The 18,460-nt window shown below is 36.6% G+C and overlaps 1 protein-coding gene across 1 annotated transcript in view; it reads right to left on the bottom strand.

Moving 5' to 3' along the window:
- Nucleotides 1-302: 302 nt before the first annotated feature.
- LOC136036572 (zinc finger protein 557-like) overlaps nt 303-18,460 on the bottom strand; it is a 46,530-nt gene continuing 28,372 nt past the window's right edge. The window contains exons 5-8 of the mRNA XM_065718873.1: nt 18,279-18,444; nt 6,433-6,561; nt 4,320-4,558; nt 303-1,174 (exon numbers count right to left, since the gene is read on the bottom strand). Coding sequence (XP_065574945.1) covers nt 344-1,174; nt 4,320-4,558; nt 6,433-6,561; nt 18,279-18,444 — 1,365 coding nt within the window. The 3' untranslated portion in view covers nt 303-343. The remainder of the gene's footprint in view (nt 1,175-4,319; nt 4,559-6,432; nt 6,562-18,278; nt 18,445-18,460) is intronic.

An 18,460-nucleotide genomic window follows, 5' to 3' on the forward strand; every position in this document is an offset into this window, starting at 1 on the left:
GGTTTCTTTATTTATTAAATAATCAAATTCGTTGATAATGGGAGGTACTGAATGGTTTTTATTTGATTTTTTTTTTGTCAATTCTCGTTTGTTTTTGGTGGTTAATTGTCGCCACCTTTCAGAATATGATTTATATTTAGGCCAAGTTGGATGATTATTTACCGAAACAAGCTTTACCTCAGATTTTGTTATGTTTATTGTTGATGAATAAACCCTTTCTCTTTCTTAAAAAAAGAATACCCTTCTCCATAGCCTCTTCCCTCCGTACACATATGCCTAATTTAAAAACCAACAACACAGAATTAACACATTTCCCTTTTATTGAAGTATTTTAACTGGTAAATTACTGGGTATTGGCTACTCTAAGGACAGCGACCACAGTGCCATCTTCTTCTACAAAAGTTAAAATTTCCTCACCAGGATGATCAACAGCCTCATATTGAGGAATAATTTCACTTTCATTTGGCAGTTCAATAAGTCCATTCTGAATGACAGATCCTGCGCTATCATTTTCCTCTATATTATCTGCTGGTTTTACTTGAACAGCATTGCCAAGAGCATTAAGAAGAACAAAGTCACCTGGATGACATTTCTTCTTATGAAAAAACAAATTTCTCTCTGTTACAAACCGTTTATTGCATATAGTGCATACAACAGTCCTTAAGTGCGATTTTGAATGCACTTCCAGCTTTTTTGTAGTTGCAAAACTAGCACCACAATGACAAATGTGATCTTTCTGAAGATGACTTTTATTTCTATGTGAAGAGAGTTTATAGTAACTGGTAAAGAGAGCATAACAATCAAGGCACGAATATTTGCATTTGGCATGTCTTCTTTCATGCTTTTCGTACTGACTTCTGCTCTCAAAAACTAAAGGACAATGACTACACTTAAGTTCTGAGTCGTCATCACTATGGCAGGTTTTCAGATGATAGTTCAATCCACCAGAGTATTTGAACCCTTTGCCGCAAAAATCACACAAAAATGGTCGACTAGATTCATGTTTAGAATTGTGCCGTTTCAAATCAACAAAACGTGTGAAAGTTTTTCCACATTTGTCACAAGAATGCAACCCAAGTCCAGTGTGTATTCTGATGTGAATATCCAAGTTTTCCTTTTGGCTGAAAGCTGCACTACACTGAGAACATTTGAACGTCTTCCTCTCCCCATGTACCTGCAAAGCAAAGATTTATACAAAAATAGGTTATCCAGCTGTGCCAAAATAGGGAGGAGTAAAGGGACCATAACCTATCGGGCAGTCCGAAAGACTCCCATGACCTATCTGAAAGACAAAAATTCAAACGTTCTTTAATTGGATGCCACCCTAATGGCATCCTAATGCCTAATGGTCTAACAGACTTTTAAAACCCTTTTTGTACACCAATGTTAAGAAAAAAGTACTGATGTTAAGAATTTGGTCTCTTCTAGATTTTTATTAGAAAACTCTTCTCTCCATTTCCATGACACATAATGCAGTTCAAATTTTTTGTGTTAACTCGCTTTTCTTTCTCTGAGATCGGAAATTACGGAATAAAGTTAATGATTATTCTATAAATTTCGGAAACGCCTGTTTATTCAAATTTATTATCGCGAGATTATCTTTTAATTAAGTACACTTCACTCATTGTGCTTATTTGTATTTGAGGAGGTGAATAATTCATTTACTTTATTTATTTATTGTTACGAATAGCGGTAAGCATCAATGCTTGTCGCAAAAACACAAAATCATAATACTAATCTAAAGTAAATTGGCAACGACAAACTAAACAGCAAAAACTTCTAAATAACACGATACTACACAACAAAAGCGTCTAAATAAAAAGGCGTATTTACTAATGCACTCTTAAAAATTCGAACACTCTCTGCCTCGACAACCTCCAAAGGCAAACCATTCCATGGTCCGGCAACTCTACTAACGAAAGATAATTGACCAATTTTTTTTCAGTGGTTTTGGGGATATAATTTATAATCATGCTGACGAGTAGAGTGATAATGGCTAAATTTAAAAAATAAATTTGGATCAACATCATTCACTCCTTTAATTATACGAAACACATTTACAAGGTCATTACGACGTCTACGAAACTTCAACGACGGGAGTTGAAGCCTAGAAAGTCTCTGCGGATAGGAAAGGCGCTGAAGGTATGGGACCAATTTAGTGGCCCTTCTCTGAACCTTTTCTAACCTATGCTCATCCGTTAAACTTAATGGAAACCAAACAGAAGTATTATACTCAAGAAGAGGGCGGACCATTGACTTGTATATTAGTAAGAAATTACGAAGGTTAAACCTACTAAAGCTTCTCCTTATAGACGATAAACGATAATTTGCATTCTTTACAATTTCCGAAACATGCTTATCAAATTTCAATCGGGTATCAAAGTAAACGCCAAGGTCACGCAATATTTCGTTAGAAGGGATTCGTATGCCAGACAGCTGGTAAGTATGCACAGGTGGGAGTTTACGAGCATAGTGTGGAACAACACACTTAGAAGGGTTTATGAACATGGAAATAGATTCGCACCAATAAGTTAGAGAGTCAAGATCCTCCTGTAAAAGTTGCACATCGTTTTGGTCTCGTACTGGTAGATAAAGTTTCACATCATCGCGAACATCTTGACAGCAGAATGCTGAACAGAGGAAGGCAGATCATTAATAAATAAACAAAATAAAATTGGACCCAGGCAGCTACCCTGGGGGACTCCGCTTAACACATCAATTGAGGATGACATAGCTTCACCAACAACAACCTGCTGAGTTCGTCCATTTAGATAATCAGCAATAAATGCAATTGTTTTTTTTATCCAATTTATAAGCTGCACATTTTTTAAGAAGGGTGGGTATTGAGAATTTGTCGAATACCTTCGAGAAGTCGATGTAAATGCAGTCAAAGAATATAGCTAAATCGGCAAAACGTTGAAAGTCCAAAATAACCTCAAGAAGCTGAGTATTACAAGACCTATTTTTTTCGAAAACCATGCTGAGCAGGATTCCAAAGATAATTTTCGTCAAAATACTTTTGAACGCGTCAAACAATCAACTTTTCCATCACGAAAAGGAAAGAAAAAGAAAGGAAAAAGAAGAGACCTTCTTTTTTCTAACCATAGCAACATATTTTCTTCTTTCTCCTGGAGGCAAACAATCAGCCTCTAATTCAATCTCTGCAAGACTACAGCTGCACCTACTACCATGATTATTACCCTCCCATTTTGAACCAACTTAAAAACGAAAGATTCTCTACTACTACTATCAACTAACTGCAGCACCAAGCCACCTGAATCCAAGATGGCTGCGTCACTCCTCCTCCATCCTTATCTATTCAAAGCTACTCTCCTTGCACCCTCCTAAGAAGTTAAAATTTCATTGAAATCCTTGTTTAAAACATCTTCCCACCCCCTTCGAGGACGATTCTAATTCACCCAAAAATACATTCTCATAGATTTTACCACTATTTTTTTTTGCTAGCTATGCGATAATTTACGGCCTATTTATAAAATTTTCAGCCTCTTTTTAAAAATCATTGTCTACATCAAACCTTTGCTTTCATTCTAATCTTATCCCAGGCCACAACTCTTCAAGATTTTCCAAGAACCATCTCTCCGATTCCCAATCCTTATTTGACAATAGATATGCTGATTTGACAGTAATTTCTCGAGGTTCCCCAATTCTTCCTTTCCTATCCACCTACCATACTCACTAGTCTAATATTTTTCAAAAAAAGGCCTAAATCCAGCTTCATTACTAACCTATTTGTCAGCGTGCTTATCCAAACAATCCCTTGAAATACCCCCCCTCCCCAGTAGTAACTATGTATAAAATGTCAGAGAAAAGTACTTCAATTAATCTTAACTTTGTGTAATAGTAATGAAGCTAAACATTAAGGACCAATACACACCCCCCCCCCAAAAAAAAATACTTTTTTCTTTTTTATATTCATATTAAAGCTCCGTGCAAACTAAATAGTAAACACCAGAAATACATTTTCACATGACAATTAGTACAATATGGTTAAAGCTATTTATGTGAGATAAATATACCAGCCCCTAAGAGCATAATGCAACTTAATGGATGAACAAGATGTTTTGATTTACAATGTACTAAAGTTCAAGAAGCGTATACGATTGTAAAATGAATATACTGAAGATTAAAAAATCAACAAACCCTATAAAAATAATATAATCATTCGGTTGAAAGCCGAAAAGATTAGAAGTGACAAAAAGGAGTATAAAAGTAACAGGTACAATAACTTATAATAATCCCTTGGTTTGCTGCATGAACTAAATTTGGCAAATTAAAGGCTCATTTAGAATTATATTTACCTGCAAATGAACCTTGAGGTTACTAGCCTTTACGAATCGCTTTCCACATATTTGGCAACCGTGGCTTTTTTCTTTCATATGGGTCTTCTCATGAGAGTTCTTCGAGTGTTGTCGTGTAAACATCTTTCCGCAGTAGTCACAGCTATATTTGGGCGGATCATGGCATCTTAGATGATACTGCAACAAATAGTTTGCCGGAAAACCCTTCCCACATTTTGTACACTTGAACGGCCTCTCACCTAAACGAACAAAAGCAAAAGAGATAATTAAGTCGTCAATTCTGGGGGTTAAATTGGCGTTATCAGCGAAAAAAAAAACACACTGCGATTGCTCTCAAAAGAGGTCAATGAAGTACTTCACTGATCACCAGTACTATCCGGAGCTTTTCCTTTTTTTTTTTTTTTTTTTTTACTAAGGCTCAAACCAAAATATTTGTAATTTTCCCATTATTGTACTTTTTTTATACGTCTTCTTGTTTTCCTAACGAAGTCCGTTCCCCCTGGCCCCCTGCCAGTGTCCAAGCTCTTAGCCACCTTCCTGACCTTCTTCATTTACAAAAGACTGTAAGGCATACGGGAAGCATACCCATGCTTCTCAAAGCAGGCTCTAAAGTACCCATCAAGAACATACAGGACTTAAGTCACGTCAGTATACGCTATCTAATTCATCCTGGAGTTGCATGGCGGCGTTTTCACGCAAAAGCGGAAGTTTTGTGTTTTACTTGAAATTTAATCCAATCTTTGCTGTAAGGTTGATTCTATGCCAATTTTAAGGTATTAATCTGTTTCACCAATGCCAATAAGATTTACTGCTTTATATGTCGAAGGCGTTTTGTATAAATAGAAACACTTCACGTTGTTACATTAAATTTACATAGACTCTTGTCGACGTAATAATAGAGAGTATGGAACACCTCATTTAACCCTTCCAATAACCTAATTCAGGACTATGTCATAATAAACGCCCAACCTCATTGCCTAAGCTATCTAGGTAATTAACGGGTAGTATCCCTATTTTGAATTAGAAAAGAATACGCCAAAAACAAGGCCATGGTGTTTCAGTGAAATAGTGTTGACCCACCATTAAATGAAATTTGTTCCTTAACTGATGTCACCAGAATCAGACCATTATTATAAATACTGAAGGATAAAACAGGGAATGCAGCGATTTGAGAATGCTATTTTTTCAATTATGTTAGTGCATTCTCTCCTAGGAAGGTTTGAGGTCTATTAGGAAACTTTACTAGAACAAAATAAGATACAGAATGTACCTTAGCTTTTTACCCTCTGCATGTTAGAGGTATGATATTGAAATGTTACCAATACGAATTTGCAATATTTCGACAGTTGTTTAATTGACTATATGTTTAGTCACACTACTGAAATTTATATTTTATTTTCTTCTGGTTACAGATAAAATTCTTAAGATGGAATTTTGGAAAGACGAGAAGAAAGAAGAAAATTAGAAGAAGAAAAACAAAAAGAAAACATTGTGAAGCTCTTGGTATATAAACCGGAGTGGTAAACAAACCAAATTATTCTACCGAATAAACCGAAGACCAATCAAGGAAGAAGTGACATTACAAAAAGCGACCTACTTAAAACACTACCGACAACAACAACATACGGTCAGTATACAGGCGTGCATACAGGAATATATTTTAAGAGAGTGGAGAGGTAATCTACACAGAAAATTATATAAACAACAATAAGTACCATGAGACTTTGGGGAAAGGTAGCGGGGGGAGGGTTGAGGTAGAACCGGGATCCCTACCTCTTAAATTAATTATATAAACAGTACTACTAGGCAAAGAAAAAAACATTTTCAGGCCTTGGACAAGTCTGTTGTCTAGGACCCAATTGAGAAGCAAATATTTATTTTGGTTTAAAATTCAAAATAGCTAACACCACGCCTAACTTACACTACCTTTTACAGCAAAGTAAACACTCGGTACGATTTGTTTGAATATAATTTTTAGAGAACCCCCACGTAGAAACGCTTAGTTATTATTCCACTCCAACAACTTTACTTATATGTACATACATACACCTGAACACAACACAATGCCAAATTTCTTTTGATAAAGTATGGCTAAATAAAGCAAATAGAGTACCTGTATGCTTCAATATAATGTGGTTATTTCTGGCAGCAGGGGTACTAAGGGTGCGGTGGCAAATCGGACATTCTTTTGGATTGAATGGAACCTTCACTTTCCTCTTCTTCAGGGGTAGGCTTAACGGCTCTAAAGAGAAACGAATATTATCTTAAAGCATACTTTATATGATGCAGGAGAATCATCATTCTATTCTATAGTATTAACAAGAAACCCTAGCCAATTTCAGAAAGATTAAATTTAAATTATCTGTAATCAGGAAAATTACAGATAGTGAACATTGGCTGATTTGTAACTAGAGGTTAACCCCTACGGTAAGATGTCAAAAGCCTTTGAATTATTATTAAAGTGGACAATTTAAGTTATTAATTAAGTATTCTACAATTTTTAGATTCATGTAGATTTGCAATACCAAATCTCTTTTAATCTTGTGAGTTTGCTACATCCACTGAAGTTAAGTAATATAAACAGCCCAGAATGCGAAGAATCCAAATCCCCTCCCAAAGAACGATCCCTACAGAGGATCTTAGATGAACCAGGTGTCACCAAATTAAACCTTCATTAATAGATTCAGAGTACAAATAAATCCAAAGTGTTTGGAGTCTCATAAGTTTGCTAAATTATCATTTACAAGGTTTTACAGATTTTACGAAAACACGTCATAAATAAATAAATAAAAAAATCCTTGGCAAACAAAGGACTTAGAGAGGAAAAAATAATTTTCACTCAAGTCAAAGCATATACTCATAAAACAGCCTTAGCAAAGGATGAACTTATGGATTTGCACTTCGAAGTGCCAGCAAACCCGCGCGATTAGTTAATAAGTTTTTTTTGGAGGGGATCGGGCCATGGAGGGATAGGGGCGAGTGGCCTTAATTTTTAGAATAAAATATTGTTAAAAATATATTTTTAGGGGGGGTCGGGCCATACAGAGAAGGCCAGGGGTCAGCTCGATTAACTTTTAGAATATAATATCGTTCACAAGTTTTTGAGTGGGGTTGGGGGGTTTGCTTGATCTGATCTTTGAATTATTTTCAAAATCCTTATATAAGAGCCTTTATGCACCCCAAACATACAACACTTGCCCGAGGGATCTGGGGGGAGGTTGTGTTGACCCTGAAGTTTTTGTTATCCGATCTTTTGACTTACTTTAACAAAATGGCTATCTCAAAAATTCGATCGGGTGGTTTTTATGGTAAAGAAGGCAGGAGGGCTAGTTGCCCTTCTGTCCCTCTTGACTCTTAAAAAGGGAACTAGGACTTTCAGCCCCCAATAGAATGAGCCTCCATTGATGTTATACGATCATTCCTTCCATAAAACATTATAAGCCACCAGTGCATAATCCACAACACTGTGTAAACCCCACATTTTATACTGCCGTATATGATATTTGTCTATTTTAGACAAAATCAAACTCTTAGAAATTTTATTGGACGCAATTGGGGTAAAGACGGTGAGTGGGGGAGGAGATAGTTGCCATTAGATTACTTTGGACTCTCAAAAAGGGATTTAGTACTATAATCATTTGAGTCTCCTCCGAAATTTATCTCTTCCAAAAAAAACCTTATATGCCTCCAAGCATTAATTACAACTCTTCACTCTGGGGGAGGGACTCTGGGGGGGATTATGTTGACCTTGAAGTTTTGTTTTCTGATTGTTGGACTATTAAAAAAAATGGTTATCTAAAATTTTTGATTGAGTGTGTTTGGAGAAAAGAGGACGTGTGTGAGGGGGGGGGGGGGTTAGATTCCCTGTTTTCAGTGTTGACACTCGAAAAGGTAACTAGAACTTTCAATTTCTAATCAAATGACCCCACTCTGAAGTTAATTTGACTACCCCTTACATACAAACCTTATATACCCCCGGTGCGTAACGACCATCTCTTCCATTAAACCTTATATGCCCAGGGGGCATAACTTACAACATTTGCCTCTGGGTTCTGGGGTGGGTTGTGTTATCCCTAGAGTATTTGTTAGATTCAATCGGGTGCATTTGGGGAAAATAAAGTTGGTGAGGGGAGGCCAGTTGCCATCGGATCACTTTTGACTCTTAAAAAGGGAGCTAGAACTTTGAATATCTAATCATTTGAATCCCCTCCGAAGTTTATACGACTACCTCTCCCATAAAACCCTATATACCCCCGGGGCACATACCTCTGGGTATATGTTGACCCCGAAGTTTTTGTTATTTGATCGTTTGACTATTTCAAAGAAAATGACTATCTCAAATCCATCGGATGCACTTAAGGAAAAGAGGGTGTAGGGGGAAAGTTAGATTTCCTACTATCACTTTTAACTCTTAAAAAGGTAACTGAAACTTTTAATTTCCAATCAAACGAGCTACCCCTAAGCTCTATACGACCACCCCTTACGTAAAAATCTTATATGCCACCGTCCGGGGCTTAACTTAAAATACTTGCTACTGGGCTCTGGGGCGTTTTGTCAACCCTGGAGTTAAAAAGGGCACTATAACTTCCAATCGAATGAATTCCTCTAAAGTTTATACAACCAACCCTTCCATATGAAGTGCCTCTGGCAAAACTTTTGACTCTTAAAAAGTGAAGCTTTCAATTTTCAATCATTTGAGTCGCCTCCGAAAATTATACGACCACCTTTTTCTAAGAACCTTATATACCCCCGGGGCATAAGTTCCAACCCTTCCCCAGATTTTTAGGGGGGCTATATTGACCCCGAAGTTGTGTCATCTGATCGTTGATCTATTCTAAACAAAATAGCTATCTCAAAATTTTGATCAGATACATCGGGTATGTTTTTGGCTCTGGGGGATTGTGTTGGCCCCTGAGTTTTTGTTATTTGATCTTTAAACTATTTCGAACAAAATGATTATCTCAAAATTTTGATCAGTAACATTTGGGGAAGAAGGGATCTTGGAGGGGGGGGGGTGAGCTATTTACCCTCCGATCTCTTTTGACTATAAAAAGTGAACTGTAACTTTCCATTTCCAATCGAATGAGGCCTTTCTAAAGTTTATGCGAGCATTCCTTCTATAAGAACCATATATGCAGGGCATAACTTACAATACTTGCCCATGGGCCTTGGGGCGTCGTGTTGACCCCGGAGTTTTCGTCATATGATCTCTGAAATGTCTTTAACAAAATGGCTCTCTCGAAATTTTTATCGGATGTATTTTGGGGAAAAGGGCATGGGGGGGCTAGTTGCCTCCGATCTCTTTTGACTATTAAAATGAACATTAGATTTCAACTTCCAATCAAATAAGCCTTCTCTAAAAGTCTATACAAATATCCCTTCTATAAGAACCATAAGAACCATATGCCCCCAGGGCGTAACTTACAAACCCTGCCCCCGGGCCCATGGTGGTTGCGTCTACCCGAATTTTATCGGTTATATTTTGTGAAAAGGGTGCAGGGGGGCTAGTTACCCTTCGATCTCTTTTAACTCTTAAAAAGTGAAATAGAACTTTCAATTTCCAATCAAATGAGCCCTCTCTGAAGTTTATACAAGCATCCCTTCTATGAGAACCATACATGCCTCCAGGGCATAGCTCACAACGCCTGCCCCAGGACCCGGGGGTTTGTGTCGACCCCAGATTTCTCGTTATATGCTCTTTGAACTGTTTTTAACAAATGGCTATCACAAATCGGATGTATCTGGGGACAATAGGAGGGGGAAGGGGAAGTTTAGTTGCCCTCCGATCTCATTTGACTCTTAAAAAGTAAACTAGAACTTTCAATTTCCAATCACGTGACCTCTCTCTGAAGTTTATACAAGCGTTCCTTCGACAAGAGCCATATATGCCCCCAGGGCATAAACCCCAGACCCTAGGGGGTTGTGCCGACATTGAAGTTTTCGTTATATGATCTTTGAACTATTTTTTAACAAAATGGTTATCTCAAAATTTTTATCGGATATATTTTGGGAAAAAAGAGCGTGGGGGGGGGGGCTAGTTGCCCTCCGATCTCTTTTCACTCTTAAAAAGTTAACTAGAACTTTCAATTTTCAATTAAATGAGCCCTCTTTGAAGTTTATATGAGCATCCCTTCTATTTCTTGCCCCTTGATCTCTTTTGACTATTAAAAATGAGCTACAGGTTTCAAATTCCCATCAAATAAGCCCCCACTAAAGTTTATACGAGCATACCTTTTATAACAACCATATATGCCCTCAGGGCATAACTTACAATACCTGCACATGGGCCCTAGGGCGTTGTGTTAACCTAAGAGTTTTCATTATATGATCTTTGAACTGTTTTTAACAAAATGGCTCTCTCAAATTTTTTATCGGACGTATTTTGGGGAAAAGGGCATGAGGGGGGGGGGCTAGTTGCCCTCCGATTTCTTTTGAATACTAAAAATAAACTAAAACTTTCAGTTTTCAATAAAAGCCCTCTCTGAAGTTTATACGAGAATCCCTTCTATAAGAACCATATATGCCCCCAGGGCATAAATTACAACGCCTGCCCCCTGGCCCTGGAGGATTGTGTCAAACCCGGAGTTTTAGTTGCATAATCTTTGAATTGTTTTTAACAAAATGACTATCTCATAATTTTTATCGGATGCATTTGGGAGAAAAGGGCAGGGGGACAGGTTAAGTTGCCCTCTGATCTCTTTTGACTCTTAAAAAGTGAACTAGAACTTTCAATTTCAAATCAAATGAGCCCTCTTTAAACTTTATACGAGCATTCCTTCTATAAGAACCATATATGCACTCAGGGCATAACTTACAACCCCTACCCATGGGCCCTAGGGTGTTGTGTTGACCCCGGAGTTTTCGATATATGATCTGTGAAACTGTTTTTAACAAAATAGCTCTTTCAAAATTTTCAACTGATGTGTTTGGGGAAAAAGAGCGTGAAGGGGGGGGGGGATTAGTTGACCTTCGATCTCTTTTAACTTTTAAAAATGGACTAAAACTTTCAATTTTCAATCAAATGAGTCTCTCTAAAGTATATACGAGCATCCCTTCTTGTATCCCTTTTTCTGTTATGTGATTTCTGAACAGTTTTTAAGAAAATGACTATCTCAATATTTTTATCGGATCTATTTGGGGAAAAAAGGCGTGAGGGGCTAGTTGCCCGCCGATTACTTTTGACTCTTAAAGAGCACACTAAAACTTCCAATTTTAATTTACAATCAAATGAGCCCTCTCTGAAGTTTATACGAGCATCCCTTCTATAAAAATTTTATATATACCGCCAGAGCATAAGTTACAATGCCTTTTCCCTTTTTTTTCAAAAATCGAGAAAATTTTATCAAGCTCGTAACCTTTTAAGGGAAAGACTAAACTAATGAAATTTATATATTTAAAATCAGCATAAAAACCTAATTATTTAATATATCAATTGGTATCAAAATCCTTTTTTAAAACCGTTTTTAGAGTTTCGGTTACTATTGAGCCAGGTCGCTCCTTACTTACAGTTCGTTACCAAAAACTTTTTGAACCGCAATTTACTCAGATTTTTCTTTTGGTTGTTATTACGTATATGAGGGAGTTGCCACCTCTTCAGTACCTCACTCTTTACGCTAAAATGTTTGTCAATTTGTAAAATACTTATTATTCTAATTAAACGGTCCTTGTGCGTCAGGAGTCATTCTTAAATTATTGGAACAAAAAGTCAAACATTAGCGTAGAGAGTAAGGTACGGAGAAGGGGGCAACCCCCTAATATAATATTCTGTTCATTTTAAGTTTTCATATTGTTCCTTACTGTCAGTTGAAAAAACTTCAAGTCAAAAACATACAATATCTTTGGTTTATTATCACATAAAAATCATAGTTAAGAAGTTGCTTAAGATATTGTTAATTGCTAAGATTGGCCGAAAAATAACACAAACAAATTATTGTTTATATCGGCCATTATTTAACAAAATTCTAACTTTAGCGTAAAGAGCGAGATACTGACGAGGTGAAGAATCTCCCTCACATACGCAATATGAGGGCGTTCTCCCTCTCGTCAATACCTCGCTCTTTACGCTAAAGCTCAAATTTTGTTCGAATTCTTTAAGAATGCCTCCTGAATCCCAAAAGCCATTTAATTAGAATAAATAGCTCTTTTGAAATTACATAAAATGCTTTAGCGTAAAGAGCGAGATATTGACGATGGGCGAACCTCTCATATGCGTAATAATTTCAGTTCGTTTTTAAGTTTTACTATTGCTCCTTACTTTCAGTTGAAAAAACTTGTTGTTTTTTAATTTAATTTTTGATTATTTTTTTAAATAATGCTGGGAAATCCAGCGCCTCCTTCATGGAAATCCTCTTCCCCCATGAAAAATTCCTCCATAGAAAAATCCTCCCACGTAACCCTCTCCTCCCGCGTCATTACAGTGAAAGCACTCAGGGTCTTATTTTGTGGTGGACTCGAACGACAGAGAAAGGACACCAGAAGCTAGGGACGAGCTTCACAAGATATTAAGGAACAGAAACTCCAAAGTTAGGAACAGAAAATGGCATATACATGCTTCTAGTGCAATTAAAGGTAGCGGATTATACGAAGGGTTAAACTGGCTATCTGAGGTAATAAAACAATTCTCTAGCACTGGGATTTGAAGGGACAAGGTCCACTCTTATTTACGGTAATTGTATTTGTTCTAAGTTCGATCTATTATATGAATTGTAATAATAGCACACACTTTCGTAGATTTTATTCACTACCCATGTAAATTCCTTTTATGTCCTTCAGTTTTCTAAAATCTCTTTGTTTAATATAAAACAATTTATCGTAAATATTTTAATGATTTATGTGAAAATTACTGATGAAAATATAAATATACCCATTGGACTCTTTAATTGACAAATTTGTTGCATTTTTTTTTGTGGGAGAGTTTAAGAGAGGTTTGAAGTAAAATATATATTTAATACCCTATTTCAAGAGAAACTCATATTAAATTCTTGTAGTTTAGTCGCCTAAATCAGACAAAAATATTTTTAAAAAGGTTTATTATGCGTATTTCTAAAACGTAAAAACGAACAAAAAAGATTAAAAGCAAATAAAAAGTTTTTCTGATGGAAGATTTGTGCCCAAAAATCATTGCTTCGTAGCTTATACAGCCTATCTAAAAGAACTTAAGTAAACCCTTTCATCAGCCGATAGAAGAAGGCATATAAACAAGGTTTACAGAGTGGTCAAAGGTTGATTTCACCCACTACCAAAATTATTTGCGAGATTGAGGTGCAGACATTCCAAAAAACTCATTAGTCAGTCAGCAAACAAAACTATCAGGAAAAGATTAAGGTATGGGTCCCAACCAGCCCTTTAACTCCCATCATCACCACTCCCATTAATCTCTAATCGAACAACGTCAATAGTCCCACCTAATAAGATCTTTAGTGAACCTCCTTTCAGGGGTAGCCCCACTCACAAAGCCGGAAAGCAAAAAAAAAACATTGAGTTTGTTTCGATCTTACAAAAATTTCAGCTGCCGTTAAATTGGTCAGATTCAAGAGCTTTACAGTCACTTTTGGTTTATGGTCTGTTTTGCCCTGTAGTTGAAAATATCAATCCTCCAATTACAATTTGTCAGGTTTACAACGTGAATTTCTAGAAGCATCTGCCCCAGGCAAATTAGTAGGAAAATGGGTTGCAGAATTTGTAGGTGCGATTCACTAATGATAGGACTGTATGCCTGTTTGACAGGGAATTACAAAAATTAGAAAGGTCATGTAGGCCATCATTGGAAGCCAGTGATGATGTTGTAGTCCTTGGAAGGCTTGCTCTTAATGCATTCAAGGAAGGCATCAGGTCGTCCTACAGATGGTATGTTAGAACAGAGTGACGATATTTTTTGTTTAGATGATGCGCATAGGTTAGCAAAACAGTACAAACAGATATAGCAGATAGCACCTTCTTTAAATCATGAGAAACAAGTGACCACTTATCTAGTAAACCGTGAATCGATTACGATATGAGTTCCGTATATTTTAAAACTTCGATGATTGGTGTTGGTGCTTACAATCTTTGTAGGTGTGTTACAGTCACCAGAATGCTAATTGTCAGAGGTATGGTATTGCTATTTTAGGCCATACTGTCACTAATAGTGCAGCACATCAAAGACAACTTAAAGGAACTCTGTCGCATGTTTATCATATTCAGCCAAGTTCCATGGTGTAATTTGCCATCACGAAGTGTAAATTTCGAAGCATTTACAATTACAGTGCATTTTACTATTTTTCGTAAAAACTACATCTGCTTTTAATATTTGAAAAAAAAATCGAATTATTTAAAGCTTGAGGTTACAGTTTTAAATGGGTCGAAGTCAAATTCGGGGCATTTAACCTAAAGTAAGGGAGAGGATTTGTAAATCATGTCTGAGAGGGTCAACTCTGAGCTGTATAATTTCTAATGGGTTCTACTGGTCAACATGTTAGAGACAGTCCACTCCAGGAAGTCTGTATAGCTGCCCTTGGGAACGACCCTGTTCCCAGGGTTTTTTTGGGTGTAGTCGACAAGTCAATCCCTGGAACATCCGTTCCAGAGGAATTTGGGCCAAGTGTGTACTTTAAAAGTCAGTCCATATTTCACCTTCATCTTAACTGTACGCCTATCTTTTACCATCACTTTTATCATCATTTATCTTTTAATATCTTCTACCATTACCGTTATTCAATAAATACTATATCTTACAACCAATTTTCTTGACTATTTTAGAAAACTTAAGTAGGCCCTTAAATTATCTGAAATAAAAGGCATGTTAGGAAGGTTTGCCATTTGTAGCCAAGATTTAGGTTTGCACTTTTCGTCCTTTTTTCATGTTTGTGGTCCGGTTAAAAAACCCACAAACAGAGAAAAAGTACAGGAATGAAGGAGCGGAGGAATGCAACAACAAACATAAAGACGAATATATGGATGTTTAGAAAGAAGTTTAGGTTAAAGCATAACTTATGTGCTAGGTTAGAGATAGCCGAACACTTTTTCCTTCATATGATATACGTTATTGATAGACATATTAATAAAGATATCAATATCAACACTTTTCATGACAAAACAGCTATGATAGTTGTGTCGTTGTCAAAGCCACTTGTAACTACAAAAAGAGGAAAAAGGCGTGGTCAAACACAAATTCAAAGAGAGAAAAAATAAAACCGCATCCATTTGGGAACGCTTTATTAAGAATTAAATAAAAAAAAGACAGGTTTTTTCAACTGAAATTAAGGAGCGACATTAAAACTTAAAACGAACAGAAATTATTCCGTATATAAAAGGGGATGTCCCCTCTTCAGCGTCCCGCTCTTTACGCTATTTTTTTTTCTTTTTTTTAAAGTAGAACTGTGACAAAGAGTCAAACTTTGTCATGGCTTTCTTCTATCTTGCATACAGCATGGCCATATGCAAGATAGTATAGCACAGAGGAGGCACATCGTGGTTGTAGCGTCAGACGGAATCTGGTAAAGAACGAACTCTAACATAAAGAGACACAAAATTTAAAAGCACGTTAAAAAAAAAAGCTGTCAAGTGAGGAAGAATCGTCATATGAAGCTGATTCAGGAACAATAACTGTTATTTCAGCTAATCTAGATAGTAAAAAATTACCATAAAAAAACATTAAGGAGAATTTCAGAAAATAGCCAGAAACCCCTCGATGTTGACGTCAGATCGAAATCGAAACTGCTCCAATGGAATAACCCTAGCCAAAATTCCCATATACTAGAATTACGATCCTTCATCTCAAGCAGCAAGGAAAATTACGTTTTCGCATGTGGAACAGTAACGTGTCCCTTCCTTTTTTAAGGGAAGATCACTAAGAACGAGTGGGTCGTAGAATTTTGGGAGAGGGCTCATTTGAAGGCAAATCGACATAACATATCTAGTGCCTTCTGTGAGCAATAAATTTTAGTATAAAAATAAAATGGTATTTCTTGACAAAAGAGGATATAAAAGTCGAAGGCTTTTTCTGGGTTTACTCATACAATTAGTGAAAAATGTATTTAAAACACAATTAGTGAACTCATACAACATGGTTTGTGAGATCATCTTCACTCTACTGAGAAGAATGAAGGGTGCGACAGGCTCACTGCAAAAGAGGCTCCAGGTCACTCTTTTAACCTCCTCGAGACTATTAGTACCGCCCAAAGCAGCAGCATTTAGCGGAGATGCTAGCAATAGATAGCAGGAAGGGAATAAAGACCACAAAGCGGCATTAAAAATAGTGATAACTACAACTAATATTTAAACTATTCTGCACTTGAAATTGTAATTACAACAAAATTAAACTTCTACAGCAAAGACAGGGGCATACTATTCATGGCAGGCTCAGACCATGAACGTTTCCATAGTCAGTGCCAGACCTGGGCTGAATGGTAAACTCAAAATCTTGCAAGGCCAGCTTTAAGTTTTCGTTCTTCGTTGTTGGCATCCACCTTAAAGGATTGTGGTCTGTTACCACACTACATTTCTTACCGTAGACATAATGCTCGATCAATCACACTATCCATACAATAGTCAGACACTCTTTTTCAATTGTGATATAGCGTTTTCCTACTAGTTTTCGGAACAAATAACAGGATTTTCACCATTCTCCCCCAAATTTTGACTCCACACCATCACTAAGACACAATCTGACGCATGAGTTCGTACCACTATCTCCCGGTCAAATTAGGGTTTCTTAAAACAAGAGGTATTACAAAAGGCTTTTAAAACTTGTAGAAACTTTCCCGGGTCAAGGCCAACAACAGCTTCACAATTTCTGCATAATTCGGGTCAAACCGATTCGGCCAGCTCGGAAGCTACTGTGCTCTTCCCAACGATCAGTATAATGTCTACCAAGTGGAGGATTTGTGCCCCTGTTGCTAGGTGCTCTAGCATTCCTTCTATATGCAAAAAAGAAAAATGGTGCTATCCATGCAAAACAGTGATTTTTCTTGTTGTTTAAGCCAGGAGCTCTAAGTTTTCTATACAGAATTTATGGCCTTAGCGATTCTAATGGCATACTTTTTGTTTCGATCCGACACTATTTTGTAGAGGTTTCAGGCTATTTTTGAAATCACCATAAATATATTTGCGAAATAACATTTTACTTTAAAGACTAATCGAGATAATAGTTATCATTCCTGAATCAGCTACAGATAGCAACTTTTTCTCACTCGTCAGTTTCTTTTAATATTTGGCTACAATGGGCATTGGCTCGCTTTTTACTAGGTTTCAGCTGCTGCTACAATCCATGATGACCCAAGATATAATGTTTGGAAGATCCTTTTGTGGCTCCATCTATTAATCTTAAGAACACCCCGGCATAACTTGTAAACCAAAGTTCAATGTAACCTAGAACTCTTACTGCATGCAATTCATCTTTCTGCATACAGTGAACAAGAGGAATGAACTGGCTTTAGTAAGTTACAGTCAATATTATTATCCTCAAGCGAACAATCTAAAGTCAAATGGGTTCACATGAGGCAATATAATTATTGCTTCAGTCATAATTTATCACGAACAAATCAGTTGATACTTCTTCATCATGTAAAATACTTCTTAATGTTGATTATAAAAAATCTTTTAATAAAATACCAATGTATTTTCTGCTTTGCTTACATTAGGTACTTTTTGTTTGTTTGTATTTTTATATGACTTACATGGGGTAAAATAATCAATTGGTTACATAATTATTTTTAGTCCGAAAGGTTGTTTCAGTAGCCAGAACGAAACAAATTTGCGAAATTGATACTAGGAAATTTGAAAAAAGAACAATGAGCCATGGAAACGAAGCATAAACTATTTCAAAGAGATATAACTAAATAAAACAGCGTGAGCAGGGATTGTCATTTCAAATACATAAATTGTAGTGACGATAGAATAAAACTATTTCTCCCCAAAAATAAAGAAGCCTATTTGATAATATCAACACATTTGATATTTATGATTGAAATTTCACGATACCTCTTAGTTCTGTTTGTGCATTTTCTACCTCTGGACCATGTGGATGATCTACGGTGTCAGTACCTCCAGCATCACAAACGTCGACGCTATCATCTTGCTCAGTCCCTATTCTTCTCTCAGATTTACTCTCGCTCTGTGTTATTGCTACTAATCGGCTTAATTTGACCTAAAAATGATGTTGC

The sequence above is a fragment of the Artemia franciscana genome, chromosome 15, assembly GCF_032884065.1.
Source record: "Artemia franciscana chromosome 15, ASM3288406v1, whole genome shotgun sequence".
In the NCBI taxonomy this organism is placed as follows: Eukaryota; Metazoa; Arthropoda; class Branchiopoda; order Anostraca; family Artemiidae; genus Artemia; species Artemia franciscana.